The 27,778-nt window shown below is 35.8% G+C and overlaps 1 protein-coding gene across 12 annotated transcripts in view; it reads left to right on the top strand.

Moving 5' to 3' along the window:
- LOC102951328 (WD repeat containing planar cell polarity effector) overlaps positions 1-27,778 on the top strand; it is a 619,322-nt gene that overhangs the window by 545,616 nt on the left and 45,928 nt on the right. For all 12 annotated transcript variants that reach the window (XR_006215760.1, XM_042981516.1, XM_042981515.1 and 9 more), the window contains one exon: positions 18,074-18,233. Coding sequence is in view for 11 of the 12 variants with exons in the window: in XM_042981516.1 (XP_042837450.1) it covers positions 18,074-18,233 (160 nt within the window). In the remaining variant the exon portion in view is untranslated. The remainder of the gene's footprint in view (positions 1-18,073; positions 18,234-27,778) is intronic.

Genomic DNA, 27,778 nt, shown 5'->3' with positions numbered 1-27,778 from the left:
TTCCTAAAGAAGGAAGAAAGGTCTCAAATATACAACCTAAACTTACACCTAAAAGAGCTAGAAAAAGATAGCAAATAGAGCCCAAAACCAGCAGAAGGAGGTAAATAATAAAGATTAGAGGAGAAATCAATGATACTGAAATTAAAAAAAAAAAAATGTAGAACAGATCAATGAAACCAGGAACGGGTTCTTTCAAAGAATTAACAAAATTGATAAACCCCTCGTCAGATCTATCAGAAAAAAAACTGAAAGGAAAAATAAAACCACATATTGAAAGAGGACACACAACCAACACTGCAGAAATACAAACAATAGTAAGAGAATGTTATGAGCAATTATATGCTAACAAATTGGGCAATCTGGAAGAAATGGACAAATTCCTAGAAACATATAAACTACCAAAACAGACAGGAAGAAACAGAAAATTTGAACAGACCCATAACCAGTAAATAAATTGAATCAGTTATCAAAACTCTCCCAACAAAAAAGAATCCAGGGCTGGAAAGATTTCCAGGGGAATTCTACCAAACATTTAAAGAAGAGTAAATACATATTTTTTTGAAGCTGTTCCAAAAAACAGAAATGGAAAGAAAACTTCCAAACTCATTCTATGAGGCCAGTATTACAGTGATTCCAAAACCAGACAAAGACTAACCAGGAAAACAATAGACCAATTTCCCTGGTGAACATGGATGCAAAAATTATCAACAAGATACTAGCAGACAAGATCCCACAATACATTAAAAGAAGTATTCACTATTAGCAAGTGGGATTTAAGCCTGAGCTGAAGGGCTGGCTCAATATCTGCAAATCAATCAATGTGATACATCACATTAACAAAAGAAAGGATAAGAACCATATGATCTTCACAAGAGATGCAGAAAAAGCAATTGACAAAATATAGTATCCTTTCTTGACAAAAACCCTCAAGAAAATAGGGATAGAAGGAGCATACCTCAAGATCATAAAGGCCATTTATGAAAGACCCACCACTAATACCATTCTCAATGGGGAAAAACTGAGAGCTTCCCCATAAGGTCAGGAATACGACAGGGATGTCCACTCTCACCATGTCGTTCAACACAGTTTTGGAAGTCCTAGCCTCAGCAATCAGACAACAAAAAGAAATAAAAGGCTTCCAAATCAATCAAGAAGTCAAACTTTCACTCTTCACAGACGACATGATACTCTACATGGAAAACCTCAAAGACTCCACTAAAAAATTGCTAGAACTTATAGGTAAATCCAGCAAAGTCGCAGGATATAAAATCAATGTACAGAAATCATTTGCATTTCTGTACACCAATAATGAAGCAGCAGCAAGAGAAACCAAGGAATCGATCCCATTTACAACTACACTGAAAACCGTAAAATACCTAGGACTAAACCCAACCAAAGAGGTAAAAGATCTGTATGCTGAAAACTATAGAAAGCTTAAGAAAGAAATGGAAGAAGATACAAGGAAATGGAAAAACATACCATGCTCATGGATTCAAAGAATAGATATTGTTGAAATCTCAATACTACCCAAAAAATCTACATATTCAATGCAATCCCTATCAAAATAACACCAGCTTTCTTCACAGAGCTAAAACAAACGATTCTAAAATTTGTACGGAATCAGAAAAAAACCCGAATAGCCAAAGCAATCCTGAAAAAGAAAACCAAAGCTGGAGGCATCACAATTCTGGACTTCAAGCTGAATTACAAACTGTAATCATCAAGACAGTATGGTACTGGAACAAAAACAGACACACAGATCAATGGAACAGATTAGAAAACCCAGAAGTGGACACACAAATGTATGGCCAAATAATCTTCAACAAAGTAGGAAAGAGTGTCCAATAGAAAAAAGTCTCATCAGCAAATAGTGTTGGGAAAACTGGACATTCTTCATGTACCTTGACTGCTTTCTTACACAATATACAAAATGAAGTCAAAATGAATGAAAGACCTAAATGTGAGACAGGAGAACATCAAAATCTTAGAGGAGAAAAGAAGCAGTAACCTCTTTGATCTCAGCCACAGCAACTTACTAGACATGTCTCTGGAGGCAAGGGAAACAAAAGCAAACATGAATTACTGGGAACTCATCAAGATAAAAAGCTTCTGGACAGTGAAGGAAACAATCAACAAAACTAAAAGGCAGTCAATGAGATGGGAGAAGATATGTGCAAAAGACACATCAATAAAGGGTCAATATCCAAAATCTATAAAGACCTTAATCAAACTCAACACCCAAAAAACAAATAATCCAGTGAAGAAATGGACAAAAGACATGAACAGACACTTTGAAAGAAGACACATAGATGACTAAAAAACATGAAAAGATGCTCAACATCATTCATCATCAAGGAAATACAAATCAAAACCACACTGAGATACCACCTCACACCTGAAACAATGGCTAAAATTAACAACTCAGGAAAGGTTAGCTAGGATGTGGAGAAAGGGGAACACTTTTGCACTATTGGTGAGAATGCAAACTGGTACAGTTTGGAGGTTCCTCAAAATTAAAAATAGAACTACCCTAAAACCCAGCAATTGCACTACTAGCTATTTATCCAAAGGATACAAAAATGCTTATTTGAAGGGGCACATGCACCCCAATGTTTCTAGGAGCACTGACAACAGCCAAATTATGGAAAGACCCCAAATGCCCACCGACTGATGAGTGGATAAAGAATATGTGGTATATATGTAACAAATAAATATTACTCAGTAACCAAAAAGAATAAAATCTTGCTATTTGCAACAACGTGGATGGAACACATATTATACTAAGTGAAATATAAGTCACTCAGAAAGAAATATCATATGATTCCACATGTGTGAAATTTAGGAAACAAAACAGATGAATATACAGGAAGGGAAGGAAAAATAAAAAGAGACAGGGAGGCAAACCATTAGAGACTCTTAAATATAGAGAACAAATCGAGGATGGGTGTTGGGTGGGGGGATGGGCTAAATGGGTGATGGGCATTAAGGAGTGCACTTGTTGGGATGAGCACTGGGTGTTATATTTAACTGATGAATCACTAAATTCTACTCCTGGAGCCATTGCTATACTATATGTTAACTAGCCTGGACTGAAACAGATTTTTTTTTTGAAAAAATTTGGATTTACTCTTCACACCATAGTAAATTCCAGAAGGATGAAGGATTTAAATCTAAACCATGTAGGGGTACCTGAGTGGCTCAGTGGGTTGAGTGTCTCACTTTAGCTCAGGTCATGGTCTTGCAGTTCGTGAGTTCAAGCCCCATGTTGGGCTTGCTACTGTCAGCTCAGAGCCCACTTTGAATCCTCTGTCCCCTTCTCCCTGCCCCTCCCCTGATTGTGCTCTCTCAAAAATAAACATTAAAATTTTCTTTTAAAAAATCTAAATCAGAAGAAAAAAAAAGAGTGAAGTCCAATATAAGCTGGATATTAGGAATTAGGGAAACTTTCTAAAAATTAGTGGTAGGCAAAACAGATCTTCCAAAGATGTGTGAATATGCTATGCAAATGGCAAAAGGGACTTCGCAAACATTACACTAGAATTTTAGATTGACCATTTTGTGAATATATTTCATAATTTTTAGAAACATGTATGTATTTCTTTAGTATAATCTTTTAATAAAGAATAAAATGTTTGTTAACCAAAAAATGTAATTATAGTTGCCAAAAGATTATTCTGTATTATCCAGTTGGGTGCACTATATCAAATGAGCCAGAGATCTTTTTCTGGCTGGAGTAAAAATATTGTGGCAGTAGAGGAGGAAAGAAAGTTTTGAAGTGTGAAAGAGATTTGACCTTCTATTGCTGGAGGAATCCTCATGGAAAGCTTGAAAGGGAATGTTCCTCCTCTAGGAGCAAAGAATAATCCTAACCCATAGCAAGAAAAGAGTGGGAGACCTTAGTGCCATAATGTCAAGGAACTGAAGTCCATCAACAACCTGACTGAGCCTGCATCAAAATCTTTCCCATGAACCTCTAGACACCAGCCCAGCCCAGCTGACAACTTGATTTAAATCTTGTCAGGCCCTGAGCAAGAGGTTCAGGCAAGCTGCACTATATGTGGACTTCCAAACTACAGAACAGTAAAATAGATGGGTGTTGATTTAAGGTGCTAAATCTGTGGTAACTTGTTATAGGAACAACAGAAAATCAACACACAAACCTTCAAAATCCAGAAGTAAAAAGGGAAAGGTGATAAAAGTAATAACTTAAAATTAATATATTTTATAGGGAAAACACATTAAGCAAATTTTTAAGATGACTAACAAAAATATTCACAACTTACGTGAATAAAAATTTAATGTCTCTAATGTATTAAGAGCTTCTAAAATACAGTAAAACAAAAGATGCACATTCCTGAAGAAAAATGGGTTAGGAACAGCGTGCACAGCAAATTAAAATCACCCTGAGATATTTTCCACCTGTTAGATTCTAAGTCTGACAGTATATGCCATTGACAAGGTTGTAGGAATGAATACATACACTGCCAGTGGGAATGCAAAATAATAAAAGTCCTATAAAAGAGAATTTGGCAATATCTAATAAATGTATAAAGTAACTTTGATCCAGAAATCTCACTTCTAGAAATCTAATCCAAAGACACCCATACACAAACATGTATACACGGAAAGATGAATGCACAAAGCTATTCATTATAACACTGTTTATGATAACCCCTCCCCTCCCCCCAAAAAAGACTGGATATAATCTAAATATTCATTAAAAGGAGAATAGTTCAATACACTATGGTACATCCAAATAAAGGAGAAATGTACAACTCTACACACAATAGACTGATGTTCAGAATCTACTAAGAATAAAGAACAAAGTGAACAAAGAATATGATACCATTTATCTCAGTGTATTTTTGTTTAAATATCTACAATAGTTATTATAGAGAAAAGGGTACAGGTGTAGAATTTATAGTTCCTTGAATATGCTTCTCTCTGCAGAGTGGACTCTGGAACCATTAATTTTACATAATTATATGGAGCTTTTTAAAAAATAATCGTAAAAATGAAACAAAACTAACTAGGTATCCAATTACTGCCATAATAATGCAGGAATTATTCTAAGTGACTTTTAAAATTCAGTGTTTGTAACTACACATATGAATAGATATAAAAATGGTCTTTCAAAACAATCTTCAGCTGTTTTACAATCATAATCAGTGGCACTATTATTAAGAATCCAAGAGTCAGACATGTGGTGTGGGATACAGCAAATGAACATTTATGATGATGATTAAGAACTAGGGTTTTCAACATAGGAGAATGGTGATATTAGTAATGCTGATGAAAAAAACATCTCTGTAGACCTGAAATTGAATTAATAATCTCAGTATTAACTAATGATGTAGTTTCTATTTGAAAAAAAAATAATAATAAAAACCAAACCAAACATCAAACAAAATGACACAAATAAATGGGAAGATACCCCATGCTTATAGATTGGAAAGAACAATATTGTTAAAATGTCCATACTACCGAAAGCAATCTACAGATTCAATGTAATCCCTATCAAATATCAACATTTTCACAGAACTATAACAAATAATCCTCAAATTTGTATGGAACCACAAAAGGCCTCAAATAGCCAAAGCAATCTTGAGAAAAAAAGAATAAAGCTGTAAGTATCACAATCCCAGATTTCAAGGGATACTACAAAGCTGTAAGAATCAAAACAGTATGGTACTGGCACAAAAACAGGCACAAAGATCCATGGAACAGAATAGAGTCCAGAAATAAACCCACACTTTTATGGTCAATTAATCTACAACAAAGGAGACAAGAATATGCAATGGGGAAAAGACAGCAAATGGTGCTGGGAAAACTGGATAGCTACATACAAAAGAATGAAACTGGGCAACTTACTTAATCCATACATTAAAAACAAAAACAACAACAACAAAAACTCAAAATAGATGAAAGTTCTAAATGTGACACCTGAAACTACAAAACTCTGAGAAGACTATATAGGCAGTAATAACTTTGACATGGGAAGGGAAACCAAAGCAAAATTAAACTATTGGGACTACACCAAAATGAAAAGCTTCTGCACAATGCAAGAAACCATCAACAAAATAACCTACTGAATGCGAGAAGGTATTTACAAGTGACATATCCAATAAGGGGTTAATATCAAATATATACAAAGAAGTTATATAACTTTACACCCCCCACAAAATAATACAATTAAAATATAGGCAGAGGACCTGAATTGATATTTTTCCAAAGAAGTCATACAGATGGCCAATGGATACACGGAGATACTCAACATCACTAATCATCAAATGAAAACCACAAAGACATATGTATCACCTTATATAGAGAAAAAGGAACCCTTGTGCATTGCTGATGGGAATGCAAATTGGTATAGCCACTGTGGAAAACAGTATGGAGATTCCTCAAAAAATTAAAAGTAGAAATAGCATACAATCCAGTACTTCTACTTAAAATGAAAACACTAATTCAGAAAGATATGTGTACTCCTGTATTTATTACAGCATTAGTTATAACATACAAGCTACAGAAACAATCCAGGTGTCTATGATGAATGGATAAAGAAGATGTGTGTGTGTACACACACACACACACACACACACACACACACACACGAATATTAGTCATAAGAAAGAATGAACTTCTGCCTGGATGGGCACAGATGGAGCTAGAGAGCATTATGCTAAGTGAAACAAGTCAGTCTGAGAAAGGCAAATACCATGTGATTTCACTCAGGTGGAATTTAAGAAACGAACAAAGAAGAAAAAGGGACAAACAAGAAAACAGACTCTTAAATACAGAGTACAAACTGGTGGTTTCCAGAGAAGTGGATGGGTGGAATGGGTAAAATAAAGTGGATTAAGAGTACATCTACCTTGGGACACCTGGGTAGCTCAGTCAGTTAAGCATCCGACTTCACCTCAGGTCATGATCTCATAGTTCATGAGTTGGAGCCTTGCACTGGGCTTTGTGCTGACAGCTCAGAGCCTGGAGCCTACTTCAGATTCTGTGTATCCCTCTCTCACTCTCCCTTCCCCACTCGCACTCGCACTCTGTCTCTCTCTCTCTCTCTCAAAAATAAACATTAAAAATTTTCAAATTTTAAAAAGAGTACATTTACCTTGATAAGCACTGAGTAATGCATAAAATTATTTCATGATTATACTGTACACCTGAAACTAATATGTATTAATTATACTTCAATAAAAATTAATAAAAAGGGGAAGCACTTATTTTTAAAGAGATACAATATAAAATATTTCAAATAAAATGATCTGTCTAGGATTTGCTTCAATTATTATTCCAGGGTTAGAGTATTGAATGGTAGAGGATTGAGAAGAAACAAGATTGACCATAACTGGTAATTACTGAAGCTGGATGATGGAGAATTAGCTAAGGGATCATTATTCTGTTCTCTCTGGTTTCAGACATGTTGAAATTCCATAACAAGATGACTGTGGGGTGTGTTTATGTTTAAATAACAAGCTGGAATAAATAAAAGTACTCTTGTAAATATCTTTGTACACATTATGCTAGTGTTTGTAGAAGATAATTTCAAAGTATAGTATATTGAGTCCAAAAAGAAATATTTTTATGGACACCGCCAAATTTCCCTTTAAGTATTGATTTACCAACAATATACAATCAACAATATACAAGATACCCATTTCTAAAATCCTCACCAATAATCTGAGAAGTTAGATGACCTACCCAAGACCAGATGGCACAACCTAGAATAAAACTCAGATAATGGTCAGTAATTATCATATTGCCTGAGTCAGTAGTTCATTAATTTGAACAGTGTTTAAATCTGTAGTTGAGTTCAAAAAAGGAGATAGGAGCTAAGAGAACTTATTGCTGTCATACACTGGTCTTCTGAAATAAATGGCACTATTTCCTTGGTTATCTTATACACGGTTCTTTAAATCTCTCTCTTCTTTTGTTGGCTATGTGCCTTCAAAGGAGATGTCCGTTCCAGTCTAAAATCTCCCAAAGGTTTTCAGGGTAAAACACATTTCAAGATGTGCAATACATGGAAGAGTGAAAATCTTATATGATATTGTTTGTTAAACTGACAGCTCTACTTAACAGAAGCCATTAAAATATTTACAAAGTAGCAGCTGCTCTAGTAAAAAAATACAGCTTTTTGGAGGCATGAAAATAAACAAGTTGATAAGTACAAGGTAAGCCGTTTGACAGCTTCTTTGTGTGCACTGCACAATATACAGAAAATTCTGATATTTACAGAGCAATTATAATACAAAGCCTTTTAAGTTAAAAGGACATAGAGCAAGTAAGAACTGTTTACAAGAATTCTTCATACTGATCTTTTAAACAATTTAGAAAGCCCACAGACATAATTCTTTAAGAAGTGCTAGGTTTTTGGTGTTTTTTCTTTTAAATAAGCTTTATTTTTAGAAGATAATTATATACACGTCTCCATCTATAAACTGAATTTAGCATATGGACTACCAGTTTAAAATCTTTGTTCTAGGAAAACAAAACAAAATTCTAGGTAATTCCTGCTTTTGGCAGACAGTTAAGATTACCCAATTCACTGACTCTTAGCCCAAACCCATACTCACTCTGCCTACTGAACACAAACGTATGACTATAAAGTAATAGATCACTAAGGATATAACCTCTCCATACTCTGTCCTCTGGCTCCATCCCAAACAAAATTCTGCCACTTGGTAGTTTGTTAGTTTAAGACTTTATCCTTTATTTACTAGGTGGAGCCAAACTACTAGTCATGCCTATAACATTCCCTGAAATTTAGTAAGCTCATTATTATATTTTTAAGTAAAACCACACTAATATAGCTATAATCTAAGACCATATGCCTTATAGTAAAGAATAAATACTGTTAAAACAATCCTTTTTTTTTTTAATTTTTTAAATGTTTATTTTTGGGAGAGAGCGAGCGCGAGTGAGCATGAATGGGGGAGGGGCAGAGAGAGGGAGACAGAGAACTCGAAGCAGGCTCCAGGCTCTGAGCTTTCAGCACACAGCCTGATGCAGGGCTCTAACCCACGAACTGCGAGATCATGACCAGAGTTGAAGTTGGGTGCTTAACCAACTGAGCCACCCAGGTGCCCCATAAAGCGATCCTTTTTTTTTTTTTAACGGTTCTCTCCTGCTGACATTTCCCCCAACTGCAACAATAATCATTTGCTGCTACTGTTGATTTTACTTTCATTTTATATTCAAGAAAGCACAATTGAAGCATACCTACCCTGTCAAGGACAGCCTTTATGTCTTCTTCATGTTTATATCCCCTACTCAGTAGAGCAACCTACATGGAGCCAACTCTCAATAAAAGTTTGCTTATACAAATAACCAAAGCCTATTTTCACATTTGAAAACAGCACCACCTCAGAACTCCATTTATTGTCAGAGATCCATACAGTCTCATTTCAGCCTTATTAGTAAGCAAAGAGTAAAAATGTTATGGCACATGTAATGGTATTCTACAAAATAAGTATGCTTATGATACAAGTACTTTCTACAAATATTTTCATCCTTAAGATAATACTAACAGATCTCCAAGCAGAATTTATTACTTCAAATTATTGGAAGGAGATAATCCAAGCCATATGTATTTTGTAATGGACAAGAAAAGAAAATTGGTAACAGGGTAATTGGGAATAGGACTCAATGTGAAAATAAATAGTCTTCTTTGCCTACATGAAAGCTATTTACTTATTACCTGTTATAGTTTTAGGCACTATGGAAACTAGTGACTTCACTGTGGAAGGAGCAACTTCAGCAAAATGGTGGACTAGGAAGCTTCAGACCCTTGTTCTCCCATGAAGACACCAACCTAACAGCTATGAGGAATAAAATACCTTTGTGAGAACTCTAGAAAATAGTGAGGGGCCATAGCACCCACACCAATGCATAAACAAGAAAAGGGGTGGTTCAGAAGGAGTAAAAGAATTCATTGCATTTTGCTCACCATACACACCATTCCTCACCTCAGTAGGGTGGTACAATAGGAAGAATATCACCCAGTAACCAACCCCTTCCTTGAGACAGAAGAAATAGAGTGGAACTCAAGTACAGTATTCTGGCTTCTCTGGGAAGTGTACAAGGAACTGACTTCTGTGTTGCCTGGCTTGAGATGTTAGTAAGAATGACAGCAGCATAGTTTAGATATCAGATTGGAGGCCAGTGAAAACAGAAGTGAGTGCCTTGGTGCACTGAATATCAGAGGCTCTCAAGTCAGCAGGCAGGCACTAGGCAGAGCAAGAGAATAAGGGCAGAAGAATTCAATAGAAAATGAAATCTGAGAACAAATGGGAAATCAAGACACACACACACACACACACACACACACACACACACACACACACACCTGTATATACTAAAAGCACACAGATCATTTGAAATCATTGAGTCAGAGGAACAAAAAGAAAACAGAATGAAGAAAAAGTGAAGAGAGCCTAAGAGACTTATGGGTCACCATCAGAGTCCTAAAAATGTGTTATAGCAGTCGTAGAAGGAAAAGATAAAGGACAGAGAACTTACATGAGAAAACATTGGGAAGTGGCTGAAAACTTCCCAATCTAAGGAATGAAATGAAAACACAAACTGTAGATCAATGAACTCCAACTAGCATAAACATAAACAGACCTAAGTTATAACAAAACTGTTCAAAGTCAAAGAGAATCTTGAAAACAGCAAGAAAAAATGACTTGTCAAGTACAGATTATCAGATTTCTCAGGAGAAACCTTGCTGATCAGAAGAAACGGGATGATATACTAGAGAGCTAATGACAGAAGAAAACTGTCAAACAAGATTATTGTGTCCTATAAAACTGTGCTGAAAAACTGAAGGAGAAATTAAGATCTTCCCAGATAAATAAAAGCTGAAGGAATTTAGTACTACTAGACCTGCTATACAAAAAAAAAAAAAAAAAAAAAAAATACTAGGGACTCCTGCAAATTAAACCAAAAAGTGCTAGACAGCAACATGAAGTCCTATTAAAGTATAAAGTTACCCAGTAAAGGTAAAAATACAAATATAGAATCCTGTATTACTGTAAGTTTGTTACATAAATCCACTTTTAATTCTTGTACAGAGTATAAAAGACAAAAACCCTAAAAAAACTATAAATCTATGTTAATAGGTATACAATATATAAAGATATAATTTGTAACAATAACAAATGGGGGAACAGAACCATAAGGGGGTAAGGTTTTGTATGTGATTAAAGTTACCAGTTTAAAATAGATTTTTTAACTTTTAAGATACTTTATATAATTAAAATTATATCCAAAAGAAAAACTATAGAATACACACAAAAGCAAATGAGAAGGAATTACAACATATCACTACAAAGAAAAAGTCAAACACAAAAAAAAAACAGTAAGAGAAATAAAGGACAAAAAAGCTGTAAGACACCAAAAAACAAGTAACAAAATGACAATGGTAAGTCCTTCTGGGTCAGTTAGTTTAAATGTAAATGGATTACACTCCTCAATCAAAAAACACAGATTGAGTGGATTAAACAAACAAGATCCAATAATATATTTCATACAAGAGACTCACTTTATATTTATAGGCTGAAAATGAAAGCATGGAAAAATATATTCTGTGAAAATAATAACAAGAGCAAAGCTGTCTGTACTAATAGCATCCATAAAGACTTCAAGTCAAAAACTATCACAAGAGACAAAAAAGTATATCATATAATGAGAAGGAGCACAACTCACAAGGAGGATCTAACAATTATAAGTATTTATTTAGCAAACACTGCAGCTCTTAAATATATGAAGCAAACACTGACAAAATTGAAAGGAGAAAGAGAGAGTAACAAAACAATAGTAGGAGACTTCAGCACCCTTCTATCAGTAATAGAAGAACAACCAAACAGAAGATCAAAAGGACATAGAGGGCTTGAACCACACTATACACTAACTGGACCTAACAGACATCTATGCAACACTCACACAACAGTGTAAAATACATTATTCTCAAGTGCACATGGAGCATTCTGCCAGACAGACCTTAAGTCAGGCAAAAAAACAAACAAACAAACAACAAAAAAACAAAAATCCAAGTCTTAACAATGTAAAGACTGAAATCTTAGAAAATATCTTTTGCAAACACAATGGAATATAACTAGAAATCAACAGAAGGAAAACTTAAAATTCTATAAATATATGTGTATTAGGGTTCTCCAGGGAACAAATAGAATATATAGCAAGATACATGAGGGGATTTATTGTAGGAATTGGCTCACATGATTATAAAAATTGAGAAGTTCCATGGTACACCATCTGCAAGCTTTAGAACCAAGAAAGCTGGTGGTGTATTTCAGTCCATGTGTAAAGGCCTGAGAATCAGAAGCACCAATGGTTTAACTCCCAGTCTGAGGCCAAAGGCTTGAGAACAGGGATGGGGGATGGGCAGCAACACTGGTACAAGTCCCAGAGTTGAAAAAGCCCAATGAATGAGGAATTCCAACATCAGAAGGAAGGAGAAGATAGATGTCCCAGTTCAAGAAGACAGAGACACAATTCACCCTTTCTCTGCCTTTTTGTTCTATTTGGGCCTTCAACAGATTGGATGATACCTACCTAGTAGACTTCTTTATTTAGTCTACTGATTCACATGCTAATTGCTTCCTGAACTCATTCACAGACATACCCAAAAATAATGTTTTACTGGCTATCTGGGCATCATTTAACCCAGTCAAGTTGACACATAATATTCACCATCACAACATGGATATTAACACCCTTGTAAATAAACGATGGCTCAAAGAAGTCACAAGGGAAATTAGAAAATATCTTGAGACAAATGAAAATGAAAACACAATATACCCAAATTTTGGGGATGCAGCAAAAGCAGTGCTAAGAGAAAAGTTGTATCGGTAAATATTTACATTAAGAAAGAAGCAAGATGTCAGATCAACAACCTAAATTTATACCTCAGGAACTAGAGAAAGAAGAACTAAGCCCCAAGTTAGCCAAAGGAAGGAAATAACAAAGATCAAAGATGAAATAAATGGAGGCCAGAAAAATAGAAAAGATCAAGGAAACTAAAAGCTTTTTTAAAAAACTTCAACAAAAATTGAGGAATCATTGGCTAGATTAAGAACAAAAAGAGAAAACTCAAAAATAAATATCAGGAGGGGCTCTTACAACCAATACCACAGAAATAAAAAGGATTCTAAAACTACTATGAACAACTACATGCCAACAAACTGTAAAGCCTAGAAGAAATGGATAAATCCTAGAAATGGATAAATCAAAAAGAAAAGTCCAGTGACGGCTTCACTGGAAAGTCCACTACACATTCAAAGAAGACCACCAGTCCTCTTCAAACTTTTACAAAAAAAACTGAAGAGGAAACAACAGCCCATACTCATTTTATGAAGCCATCATTACTCTATGTAGGAGTGCTGACAATACTAATTTCATCTTTGACCCTACCATCTTGTTCATGTTCATTTGATGACCTCTCTTTTGGGGTTTCATGTTCCAGGCCCCTTGGAGATTAATATACATGCCTTAGGCTGCCAAGGCTAGAATGAGGTGGAAGGCATGTTTTAGCCTCCCGTGAATCTGTTAGCCATAACACAGCCTTTCCCCCTCATGATGCACAGGTGGTGCCACAAGATCTAATAAAAGGTTAGCTGTCAATTAGGTACATGCAAACCCTTTGAGGTACATGTTAACCCTCTGATCTCATTACACTATCCTTCTCTGTGTCCCCTAGCTCTAATAAAATCTGTGGACAAAGGTCTGGATTTCCTGGAGAATAACTATGTAGTTGCCATGGAACTCCCCCACCTGATTGCCCCATCGATAAGTTACCATGAAAAAAACTTTGTGTATACTGTATGGAATCACCACCTTCATATTCCTGTCTTAAAATGCTTTCTCAATTTGGGGGATACTTTAATGTCCCTCCCCGACTTTCTAGCACCCTAATACCAAAGCCAGACAAAAACATTAAATAACAGAATATACCAATATTTCTGATGAATGCTGATGCAAATTCTTAACAAAATACTACTAAACCAAATTCAGCAGCATATTTAATACATTATACTCCAACTAATTTATTTCTGGAATGCAAGGACAGTTCAACCTACAAAAGTAAATTAATGTAATATACCACAATAACAGAATGAAGGACAGAAATACCCTCTCATAATAAAAACTCAACAAACTAAATAGAAAAGGAAAGTATCTTGACATTAAAAAGACTCATATTAAAATTATTAAAAGCCCACCACTAATATCATAGTTAAAAGTGAAAAGTTGAAAGCTTTTCCTCTACAATCATGAACAAGACAAGGAATGCTCTCTTTCTCTATTTCTTTTCAATATGGTGCTGGAAATCCCAGCCAGAGCAATTAGGAAATAAAATAAATAGGGGTGGCTCAATTAGTTAAGTGTTTGACTTCAACTCATGTCATGATCTCACAGTTTGTGAGTTCGAGCCCCACACTGGGCTCTCTGCTGTCAGTGCAGATCTGGCTTTGGATCCTCTGTCTCCCTCTCTCTCTCTCTCTGCTCCTCCCCTGCTCACACATACTTGCACACAAGCTCACTCTCTCTCTCCCCAGAATAAAGAAACCTTTAAAAAATAAAATAAATAGAGGCATCCAAATCAGAAAAAGACCCTTAACTATACAGAACTGTAGGCTACTGGAGGGAATTGGTGGGGAGGGATGGGTAACATAGGTGATGGGGATTAAGGAGTGCACTTGATGTGATAAGCCCCAGGTGTTGTATGAAAGTGTTGAATCACTGTATTGTACACCTGTGTATTAACTAACTGGGATTTAAATAAAAACTTTTTTTAATTTTTAAAAAATGAACAATTTATAAAGAAAAATTTTAAAAACAAATCCAATCAAGAAAAATTAAATTCTTAGGAATAAACCTAAGGAGGTGAAACACCTATACACTGAAAAGAAGAAAACACTACTGAAAGAAAATGAAGAAGACAGTAAAAAGTGAAAAAGCATTCCTTGTTCATGAGTTGTTAAGATTTACTGTTACAATGTCCTTAGATCCCAAAGGAATATAAAGATTCAGTACAATCCTTCTCAAAATCCCAATGACATATTTTGCAGAAACAGAAAACCTATCCTAAAATTCATATGGAATCTCAATGGACCCTAAAGAACCGAAATAATCTTGAGAAAGAATAAAGCTGAAGGACTCACAGTTCCTCATGTCAAAACTTACTACAAAGCTACTGTAACCAAAACAATAAATAGTACTGGCATAACAGCAGACATATAGACTGATGGAATAAAACAGAGAGCCCAGAAATAAACCCTTACATATATGGTCAAGTGATTTTCAACAAGGGTACCCAGTCCAGTGCAGGAAAGGACAGTCTTTTCAACAAATGGTGCTTGGAAAACTAGATATCCATATTAAAAAGAAATGAAGTTGGGGAGCACCTGGGTGGTTCAGTAAGTTAAGTGTCCAACTCCTGATTTTGGCTCAAGTCACAATCTCACAGTTAATGGACTGAGCCCCGTGTGGGGCTCTGTGCTGACAGCATGGAGCCCGTTTGGGATTCTCCCTCTCCCTCTCTCTCTGTCCCTTTCCTGCTCATGCTTTTTCTCTCTCTCTCAAAGTAAATGAATAAACATTGTAAAAAAAATGAACTTGGACCCTTAACTTTCACCATCTATGAAAATTAACTCAAAATGGACCAAAGGCCTAATTGTAAGACCTAAACTACCCAACTTACAGAGATAAAACAAAGAGAAAGCTTCATGACATTGGATTTGGCAGTGGTTTCCTGGATAGGATACCAAAGTAGGCAACAAAAATAAACTGGACTGCATCAAAATTTAAAACTTTTATTCATCAAAGGACACTATCAACAGAATGAAAAGGGCAACCCATAGAATAGGAAAGAATATTTGAAAATCATGTATTCTATTTAGTAGTATATATGTAGTAAGGGTTTAATATCCAGAAAGATAAAGTACTCCTAAAACTCAACAACAAAATCAAACAATCTGATTCAAAAATGGACAAAGGGACTTGAATAGATATTTCTCCAACAAAGAAAATCAAATGGCCAATAGGCACATGAAAATATGTTTGACATCACTGATAATTATGGACACAAAAGCAAAACTATAATGAGATATAGTTATATGTGAGTTACATGTGAGCACCTCACATCCATTAGGAGGGCTATAATAAAAAAAAAGAAAGGAAAATAACAAGTGTTGGCAAAACTGGAAAAATTGTGGAGTGCTCTTGGTGGGATTGTAAAATGTTGCCACCACAACAAAAAAAAATGGCAGTTCATTAAAAATTAAAAAAAATATATACCTTACCTATGATCCAGCAACTCCACTTATAGGTACATATCCAAAGGAATTGTAATCAGAGTATCAAAAAGATACCTGCACGCCCATCTTCATAGAAGAATTATTAACAGCAGCCAAAAGCTGGAAGCAACCCAAATCTCCATGGACGATCAAATGTATAAACCAAATATGGTTCTGTGTACACACACACATGTGCAGTGGGATATTATACAGCCTTAAAAAGGAAGGAAATCCTGGGGGGTGCCTGAGTGGCTCAGTGAGTTAAGTCTCCAACTCTTGATTTCTGTTCAGGTAATCATCTCATGGTCGTGAAATTGAGCCTGGCACATGGGGGTCTGGGCTGGAAATGGAGCCTGCTTAAGATTCTGTCTCTCCCCCCACCTTTCCCCCCTTCAAAAAATTTTTTTTAAAAAATTGTTAAGAAAGGAAGGAAATCCTACCACATGGATGAGCCATGAGGACATTATGCTAAGGAGAATATGCCAGTCACATAAATACAAATACTGCATGATACCACTTAAATGAAGTACTAAAGTAGTCAGATTTATAGAAACAAAAAGTAAAATGGTGGTTACCAGGGCCTAGAAGAAGGGAAATAGGAAATAAATAGGGAGTTTTTTAATGGGTGTACAGTGTCAGTTTTGAAAGCAGAAAATATTTTGGAGATCTGTTGCACAATGAGGTGAATATACTTAATACTAATGAACTGCACACTTAAAAAATGGTTACCATGGTTGGAACACCTGGGTGGCTTAGTTGGTTAAGCATCCAACCCTTGATTTCAGCTCAGGTCATGGTTTCATGAGTCTGAGCCCCATGTCGGGCTCTGTGCACTGACAGTGTGGAGTCAGCTTAGGATTCTCTGTCTCCTCTCTCTGCCCCTCCCTGGTTCATGCTCTGTCTGAAAGAAAGAAAGAAAGAAAGAAAGAAAGAAAGAAAGAAAGAAAGAAAGAAAGAAAGAAAGAAAGAGAAAGAAAGAAAGAAAGAAAAGAAAGAGAGAGAGAGAGAGAGAGAGAAAGAAAGAAAGAAAGAGAAAGAAAGAAAGAAAGAAAGAGAAAAAGAAAAAGAAAAAAAGAGAAAGAAAGGAAGAAAGAAAAGAAAAACAAAATACACACATGCACAGGGTACAGTCCTAAGAGTTTTTGGCTTTTAATAAGATTTATGTTTTTTCAGATATGTTTTTCACAACTTCATCATGTTTCACAATTTTTCTAAACAATGCCCTGTCAAAGTTGCCAATATTAAAGTTTGCTTTCTTCATCTGTATGATGTGGGAATAACAAACTCTCTGTACACTTTAAAATTGTAATTAAGAGTAAATATTAGAAATATACTTTCCTTTATTGCTTTCAAATTATGTTCAACATATGGAGTGTAAAATAATTCACCTCTCACAACTTTCCAATATAATAAAATATTCCAGTAATTTGTTAACAACAAAAAATATTTGATTAATAAAATGCTGGCTAAAAACACTATGAATGAAGTTACAAGTGAATTTTTAAAGTCTAAACTCAGAAACATTAATTACTCAGTTACCAAATTCCCCTGGGTTGAGCTAAGTGTAAGAAAGACAGAAGTCATAGGGGGACTATGACTACAAGATTTCCACTGCACATTATATAGTTAATTGACAAATTTTTAAGTTTCATTGGGATATGTGAAAGATTTTCCTGTAATCATACTTATGAAGGAGTTATCAGAAATTTTATTTGATTTTAACTTATATCTTGATCATTTTTTAACAGAACTCCTGGGGCCTTTGGACAGAGGAGATACGCTAAATGAAGCTTTTGTTGGCCTATCTTTAACTCCTCAAGGAGAAGACACATTTCCAGATGACCTCCCTCCCTTTTGTTCAGTCCATAAACATATTCAACAAAGAACACAGAATGTCTCTTCTAACAGGTAAGATATGTTGAACTGAGTAAAGTGCTCCACAAAGTATTTAGTATTAAACAATTTAAATATTCCCTTTTTAAATGCAAACTAATAGTTAAGCAAGATTTCAAAATATCAAAGAAAAAAATGTGCATTTTCTCATGGCAACAACTTTATAGTAGTTTGTTCATGCAACAGCAGTTATGATGTAATTGAGTGTAAACAGTATTGTTAGGATGAATGTTATTGCAAACCAACATGAACATGAAATTACTATAAGATACTAAATTCTAGTATTACTCTGTTGTTAAATTTTAGGATTGTGAGATTATTAGATTAAAATATTAATTTTTAGTATATTCAGTTTGAATTATAACTTATATGATCATACTTATGAAGGTTACCATTAGTTTTTGGAATCTGATAATTGATAACTCATATGTATGTAGCTGATTATATTGGGTTATTGAGAAAATAAAGGATAAATGTGAAGTAAATATACTAGACAAAGTAATATTTATAATGGTAGCTATGTTAATTATGATAATGCTTTGAAGCAAAGGTCAGCAAACTTTTTGTGTAAAGCACCAGATATTAGGCTTTGTGGATCATACAGATTTTATCACAACACTCAACTCTGCCATCTTAGTATGAAAGCAGCCATAGATAATACATAAATAAATGAGAGTGGCTGTGTTACAGTAAAACTTTACTTACAAAAATAGGCAGTGGGCAGGATTTGGCCCCTATTCGGTAGCTTACATACCTGCTCTTAAGGATCCCAACTATATGCAATTACTGTGAAGAGGCCATATTTTTCATATATATCATATTTCAATATATTGCATATTTCCTATCAATTATACATGCATACTTAAAACATCCTTGAGAAAAATGCTTCAAACTACATAGTTTGGTTAATAGTAAATAAAGGAGAATTTCCAGGTATGGCAAAGTTTAGAGGTGAATAAATCCTGTCCCCAGCAAACAGTTTTAAAACTGGACAAAAACTACGATTTCAGGGCTCTGAAATCAAAAAGGGCAAACAACAATTTGATAAGCATTTATTCATGAAGTAATGCTGAACTTCTAGTAATGAAGGGGAAATCTGATGTTCTGGGGCTGCTCCCATCCTTTCACCACTCCCAAGCTAGTTCAGCCTTGTAGTTAGTTCTAGGGTAGCACTGGCTGTGAAAAACAACAGCTAGTTGACATGATGTGGAGCTTTTGAATGGAAAAACCCTTGCCCAGCACTATTATCGATAAAAATAGCAAACTAACTGTCAGCAAAAGTAACAAATTTGATAGGAAATGAACAGGGAAAGCCACAGTTCTACTAGCCTGCTTAGGTCAAGTGATAGAATGGGAGACTAGCCAAAAATTTAACCAGAAGATCCTGGAATAAGACCGTCTAATTAAGCTCTTTACACATTCCTGATAGAGTTGTATGACCTCTTAATTCTTTTGGCTCCCTTTTATATTGCAGGATCCTAAATTTTCCCCTTTTGCTTCTTTCTTCCTTCACACCCAACTGCCATAAGGTGCTTCTCCCTTTCTACCTTTTTCACCCACTCATCTCCCCACCCCGGAAACTGTGCATTTAAAAAAAACTATCCCTTCAAGTTGCATGGTGTAGTTCATGCTAAGAACACCAGGAATTGGAGATCATGCACTAGCATTTGGCGTTTTTTCCATTTTATTTACAATTGTTTGGAAGTTCTCTGTCAAGTCATGCTGAAGCTGTGGCTTTCATGCAGTTTGTTTCTTCCTTATTATGTTCTATACTGTTTATAGAGGAAGTACTGAGAGGTGGAAAGGAAAGCAGCCATTATTATCTTCAACTACCTGGCAGTCCTACTTCTTTATTTACTTTTTTAAAAACAATGTTACTGGCGTATAATTTACATGTACCACAAAATTCACTCCTTGTAAGTATACAATTCAAATATGTTTGCTGAATGTATAAAGTTGTGCAACTACCACTACAGTGTAGTTTTAGAACATTTCCACTGCCACAAAGTTCCCTTATGCCAATAATTTACAGTCCATTCCCACTCCTACCTCCAGCCTGAGCCAGTCATGTGTCTGCTTCCTGCCTCTAGAGGAATTTCATATAAATGATATCATACAGTCTGGAAACTTCATAGAAATTAATTCATACAATATGTTGTCTTTTTTTGTGTCAGCCTTCCTTCACTTAGCATTATGGTTTCTGAGGTTCATACATGTTGTAGTGTGTAGTTTATTCCTTTTTAATTTCTGAATAGTATTCCGTTGTATGGATATACCATATTTTGTTTATCCACTCACCAGCTGCTGGATATTTTAATTACTTGTAGCTTTTGGCTACATGAATAACGTTGATATAAATATTCACATAAGTCTTCGAGGGAACATACGTTTTCATTTCTCTTGGGTAGATATCTAGGAGTGGAACTGATAGATCATGTTCTCAGTTTATATTTATCTTGTTAGTTTTTAGAAACTACCAAATTGTTTTTCCAAAGTGACTAACATTTTACATACCCGTCAGCAACATACAAGGGTTTCAGTTTCTCCATATCCTCACCTGTGGTTGGTATTGTCAGTCTTTTTTATTATAGCTATTCTACCAGGTATAGTGTCTCATTATGGTTTTAATTTGCATTTCCCTAATGACTAGTGATGTTGAGCATTTTTATGTGATTATTAGCCATTAGCTTATCTTCTTTGGTGAAATATTTATGCAAAACGTTGTCCATTTTTTAAATAAGTTCCCTTATTATTGAATTATAAGACCTCTTTATATATTCCTCAATTTGAAGTCCTTTATCATATAATATGATTTGCAAATATTTTCTCCCAGTCTATGGCTTGCCCTCTCATTTTCCTAACAGTGTCTTTTGAAGTGCAAAAGTTTCAAATTTTGGTAAAGCACAATTTAGTTTTTCTTTTATTGATTGTACTTTTATATATAAGAAATCTTTTTCTAAATGAAAATCACAAAAATTTTCTCTCATGTTTTCTCCTGGAAGTTTTATAATTTTAGCTTTACATTCAAGTCCATTTTGAGTTAATTTTTATGTCTCATATAAGGGTTAAAGTTCATTATTTTGTATATGAAAATCTAATTGCCTTTACTCCTTTGTCAAAATCAATTGACCATACGTGTGAAGATTTATTTCTGGATTTGCCATTCTGTTCCATTGGTCTATGTGTCTACCCCACAAAAACAAGTGTCAGACTTAGCTATACAAAGGGCTCCAATGAACCAGAATCTCACAAAATACATTCCAATACCACAAAAATAAACAGGAAAAAGATGAAGAGTTCTATAGAGTTATACTGCAAAGAAGCAAAAAAATGAAGACCAACATATATCAGTTGAGAAAAATTCTCTCCCCTAAAATAGGCATGAAGTACAAGAAAACTGTACAACACTTCAAGCACTCTGGAAACCCACTCTGAATTAGATGAAAACTAAGAGGAGAGGCAGGGAAGAGGAAGCTCAGTGCATTCAAGAAACAAAAGGAAGCAAAATATCTTAGAAATGAAAAATAAATTACAAGGCATTCCAATGGGAATAAATTCAAATTAAAATTTAAAAGAAGGCACTGAAAATGACAGAAAAAAATCCTCAAGAAAATAGGAATTGAGGGATATATTCTTAATATATATGACTTAGTCCTAATACTAGTATCTTCTTTAATGGGAAATCACTGAGGGCATTTCCACTAAAACCAGAAACAAGACAAGAATACCCACTATCTCTGCTACTGTTCGACACTGTACTAGAGGTACATTACAGTTAGCCATTACAATTAGATAAATCAACTAGATCAAAGGTTGGCAAACTATGGCCCAGTGGCCAAATCCAAATCTGCTGTTTTTGTAAAAAAAGTTTTATTAGAACACATCCACACCCATTTATTTATTGTTTATGGGTTGGTAGTTGAGACTGTATGTCCTCAAAGCCTAGGTAATTTACTATCCTATACTTTGAAGTTTGCCAATCCTTGAAGTAGAGAATAAAAAGTGGTAAGGAGAGGTGCCTTGTTAACTCAGTCGGTTGAGTGTCCTACTTAAGCTCAGTCATTATTTCCTGGTTCGTGGGTTCAAGCCCTGCCATCAGGCTCTGCACTGACAGTATGGAGCCTGCTTGGGATTCTCTCTCTTCCTCTCTCTGCTCCTTCTCTGCACTTGCTCACTCCCTAAACAAACAAACAAACTTTTAAAAAATTGGCAAGGAAATAAAACTATCTCCCTTTTCAGTGATATGACAATATAACAGAAGACTACTAGGGAATCAATGATAAAATCAAATATTTTAAAAATACAGTAAGGTAGAAAGATACAAAACTAATGTACAAGAACCACTAGCCTTCATATACACAAACAGTAATGAGTTAGAGATGGTAATGGTAGAGGAAAACCCCATCTATTTTATCAACAAAGATTAAATACTGAGGAATAAACTGAACAAAAAATATGCAAATTCCACATGATAGAAATCTTACAACACTGTGAAAGACATAAAAATGGCCTTGAACAAATGGGAAGATATCCCTCTTCTTGAATAAGATGACTCAACATCATAAAGATGTCAGTTCTCCCTAAATTAATGTATTATATTAAACTACCTACATTTAATGTAATCCCAATAAAAAGACCAACATACTTTTTTATTGAGTTAGACAAGGTGATATTAAAGTTCACATAGAAAATTAAAACAAAGAAGAAACTATGGGAGGGGAGCCAGTCCTACCAGATAGTAAAACATCCTAATTATAAAGCCTTATAATACTATAATACTATAATACTTACAGTTTTATTCTTATGTGATTATTAGATTAGCATCTGCTTCCTCATTAACCTATAAACTCCATGAAGGGGAAAACCACCATGGCTCTTAGATATTATCATTTCACTAAGCCCTGCCATAATGCCTAGTGTATAGTTGGCACTGCAGGCCTACTACACTCTTGGAGTTCTCAAGCATGTAGGGGAGGAAGAGGAATGCTATAGATAAGAAACAAACAAAAATACATAACTAAAGGTCATTCAATTAATGATAAGTACTAGGAAAAAATACAAAGAACTGGTGAGTAGAGAAGGTACTATTTGAGTTAAGGGCTGAACGATAAGAGTCATCTATGTGAAGATGCAGTAAATTGACAGAAGATTCCAGGGAGAGGAAAGTACCCATACAAAGGCCCTAGTGTAGTAACAAGATTGGGAGGTTTGCATAACAGAGAGCCAATACAGCTAAACTGTAAAGGAGTATGGAACATGATAAATTACTAGAGCCTTGTTAAGCCATATTAGTGTGTATGATCTTTGTTTTAATTACAGTGAGAAGCCAATATAGGATATTAGAGTATGTAGTGGGCAGAATGGACTCCCAAAGATGGCCACATCCTAACCCCCAGAATCTGTAAATATGTTACATCATGTTGTAAAGGGGAATTAAGGAAACAGATGGAATTAAGGTTGTTAATCATCTGACTTAAACATACAAAGATTTGGGGCGCCTGGGTGGCTCAGTTGGTGAAACGTCCAACTTCAACTCGGGTCATGATCTTGCTGTTCCTTGGGCCCCATCGGTGCTGACAGTTCAGAGCCTGGAGCCTGTTTCGATTCTGTATCTACCTTTTTCTCTCTGACCCTCCCCCTCTTACCCTCTGTCTTTCTCTCTCTCTCTCTCTCAAAAATAAGTAAACAATTAAAAAAAAATTTTAAATAAGAAGATTACCTCAGATTATCAGGCCTAATGTAATCCTTAAATCTGGAAGAGGGTCCTTAAATGTGGTTGACAGAGGCAGAAGAATCAGAGTCTAAGTGATTCACTATGAGATGGACTCAACCTACCATTGCTTTGAAAATGGAGAAAAGGAGCCGTGAGCCCAGGAATGCAGGCTGGCCTCTAGAAGCTCAAAAATGCAAGAAAACAGATTATCCTGTAGCACTTCCAGAAAAGGAATGCATGCTGTTTAAGCCACTAAATTGTTAAAGAATCAAGGAAAAATTAATACAAAGTGTTAGGATGTGTTCTGCAGTTTTAATAGGTCATTTTGAATGACTAGGCTGACTTGATAGGGAAAGCTGCCTTGGCATCAGTGACAATTTTGATGTGATGTCTGATTTCATACTTCAACATACGGATGCTGGGGTTCAGGGCTAAATGTGAATTTCAGAACTACATTGGGGAAGTTTACCCAAAGATACTTAAAGTTTTTGTCTATAGGAGTTCAGTAATGTATCAAGCTCTGTAAGAAAGAGAAGCAGAGAGAAGAGAATGGCAGCATGGCCCACAACATGGGTCTACTCACCAGGGGTTAAGAGTGTACCTACTTTTGCTTACTATTGTATCCAGAGCCTCCAACCCAGCACCAGGCACAAAGTTAGGATTCAACAAATATTCCATCCATGAATGGTTGACTGAACCATAAAATATTAGCCTTCTTTATAAAATGTCCTCTTAATTTTAAGTCCTTCCCATTAATTATTTACATTTTTCATAGGCCTATATGACTGAATAAATTATTTTTTTATTCTTAATATACCTATTTAAATTCAGGTTAACATACAGTTTAGTACTGGTTTCAGGAGTAGAACCCAGTGATTCATCACTTACATACAGCACCCAGTGCTCATCCCAACAAGTGCCCTCCTTAATGCTCATCACTCATTTAGCCCATCTGCCCACCTACCTCCCCTCTAGCAACCCCGTTTGTTCTCTGTATTTAAGAGTTTCTTATGGTTTGCCTCCCTCTCTGTTTTTATCTTATTTTTCCTTCCCTTCCCCTATGTTCATCTATTGTGTTTATTAAACTTCACATGAGTGAATTCATATATTTATATTTCTGAGTGACTTATTTTGCTTAGCATAATACATTCTAGTTCCATCCATGTTGTTGCAAATGGCAAGATTTCATTCTTTTTCATCACCTAGTAGTATTCTGTTGTGTGTGTGTGCGTGTGTGCATGTGTGTGTGTGTGTGTGTGTGTGTGTGTGTGTATAAAATCAGTCGATGGACATTTAGGCTCTTTCCATATTTGACTATTGTTGATATATCGCACTGCTATAAACATTGGGGTGCATGTGCCCCACTGAATCAGCATTTTTGTATCCTTTGGATAAATACCTAGTAGTGCAATTGCTGAGTCGTAAGGTACTTCTATTTTTTATTTTTTGAGGAAACTCCCTACAGTTTTCCAGAGTGACTGCACCAGTTTGCATTCCCATCAGCAGTGCAAAAGAGTTTCCCTTTCTCTGCATCCTCACCAACATCTGTTGTTTCCTGAGTTAAGTTTACTATTCTGACAGGAGTGAGGTGCTATCTCATTGTGTTTTTGATTTGTATTTCCCTGATGATGACTGATGTTGAGCATCTTTTTCATGTGTCTGTTAGCCATCTGGGTGTCTTCTTTCTAAAAGTGTTTGATGAACATAAGGGAAGGTAAGCAAAACTAACATAAAAAACAGGGAGAGGGACAAAACATAAGAGACTCAAATATAGAGAACAAACAGGGTTGCTGGAGGGGTGGGGGGTGGCGGATGGACTAAATGGGCAAGGAGTTTTAAGGAGGACACTTGTTGGGATGAGCACTGGGTGTTATACATAGGGGATCAATAACTGGATTCTACTCCTGAAATCATTATTGCACTATATTCCTAAGTTGGATATATATTTTAAAAAATAAAATAAATTTAAAAAAAAGACAAGTGTCTGTTCACGTCTCTTGCTCATTTCTTCACTGGATTATTTGTTATTGGGGTGTTAAGTTTGATAACTTCTTTATAGATTTTGGATACTAACCCTTTATCCGATATGCCATTTGCAAATATCTTCTCCCATTGTTGGTTGCCTTTCAGTTTTGTTGATTGTTTCCTTCACTGTGCAGGTACCTAGTAATAAACCTAACCAAAGAGGTAAAAGACCTGTACACTGAAAACTACAGAAACCTTATGAAAAAAAATGAAGACACAAAGAAATGGAAAAAACATTCATCCTCATGGACTGGAAGAACAAATATTGTTACAATGTCTATACTGACCAAAGCAGTCTACACATATACCACCAGCATTCCTCAAAGAGCTAGAACAGACAATCCTAAAGTTTGTGTGTAACCACGAAAGACCCCAAATGGCCAAAGTAATCTTAAAAAAGAAAACCAGGAGCACCCAGGCGGCTCAGTTGGTTAATCAGCCGATGTCATTCATATCATGATCTCACTGTTCTTGAGTTCAAGCCCCATGTTGGGCTCTATGCTGACAGCTCCGAGCTTGGAGCCTGATTTGAATTCTGTGTCTCCCTCTCTCATTGCTCTTTCCCCACTTACATTCTGTCTCTGTCTCTCTCTCAAAAATATAAACATTGGGGTGCCTGGGTGGCTTGGTCGGTTAAGTGTCCGACTTCGGCTCAAGTCATGATCTCACAGTCCATGAGTTCGAGCCCCGTGTCGGGCTCTGTGCTGACCGCTCAGAGCCTGGAGCCTGTTTCAGATTCTGTGTCTCCCTCTCTCTCTCTGCCCCTCCCCTGTTCATGCTCTGTCTCTCTCTGTCTCAAAAATAAATAAACATTGGGGCGCCTGGGTGGCTCGTCGGTTAAGCGTCCGACTTCAGCTCAGGTCATGATCTCACGGTCCGTGAGTTCGAGCCCCGCATCGGGCTCTGTGCTGACAGCTCAGAGCCTGGAGCCTGTTTCAGATTCTGTGTCTCCCTCTCTCTGTGCTCCTCCCCTGTTCATGCTCTGTCTCTCTCTGTCTCAAAAATAAATAAACGTTAAAAAAAATTTTAAAAAAAATAAATAAATAAATAAACATTAAAAAAAAATTTTTTTTAATATATAAACATTAAAAAAAATTAGGAAAAAAAAAGATGAAGGCATCACAGTTTGGACTTCAAGCTGTATTACAAAGCTGTAATCATCAAGACAGTATGGTACTGGCACAAAAACAGACACATAAATCAATGAACAGAATACAGAACCCAGAAATGGACCCACAAATGTATGACCAAATAATTTTCAACAAAGCAGGAAAGAGTACCCAGTGGAAAAAAGACAGTCTCTTCAGCAAATGGTGCTGGGAGAACTGGACAGCAACATGCAAAAGAATGAACCTGGGGAGCACCTGGGTGGCTCAGTCGGTTGAGTGTCTGGTTTCGGCTCAGGTCATGACCTCACAGTTTGTGGGTTCGAGCCCCACATCGGGCTCTGTGCTCACAGCTTAGAGCCTGGAGCCTGCTTAGAATTCTGTGTCTCCCTCTCTCTCTGCTCCTCCACCCCTCATGCTCTGTCTCTCTCTCCTTCAAAAATAAATAAAAACATTTTAAAAAATTTAAAAAAAAAGAATGAACCTGGACCACTTTATTACACCATACATAAAAATAAATTCAAAATGGATGAAAGACCTAAAAGACAGAAAACCATCAAAATCCTACAGGAGAAAATATGCAAAAACCTCTTTGACCTTAGCCATAGCAATTTCTTACTAGATATGTCTTAGGAGGCAAGGGAAACAAAAGCAAAAATGAACCATTGAGACCTTATCAAGATAAAAAGCTTCTGCACAGCGAAGGAAACAATCAA

The sequence above is a fragment of the Panthera tigris genome, chromosome A3 (genome assembly GCF_018350195.1).
Source record: "Panthera tigris isolate Pti1 chromosome A3, P.tigris_Pti1_mat1.1, whole genome shotgun sequence".
Lineage (NCBI taxonomy): Eukaryota > Metazoa > Chordata > Mammalia > Carnivora > Felidae > Panthera > Panthera tigris.
This window is presented reverse-complemented; position numbering and strand designations above follow the sequence as displayed.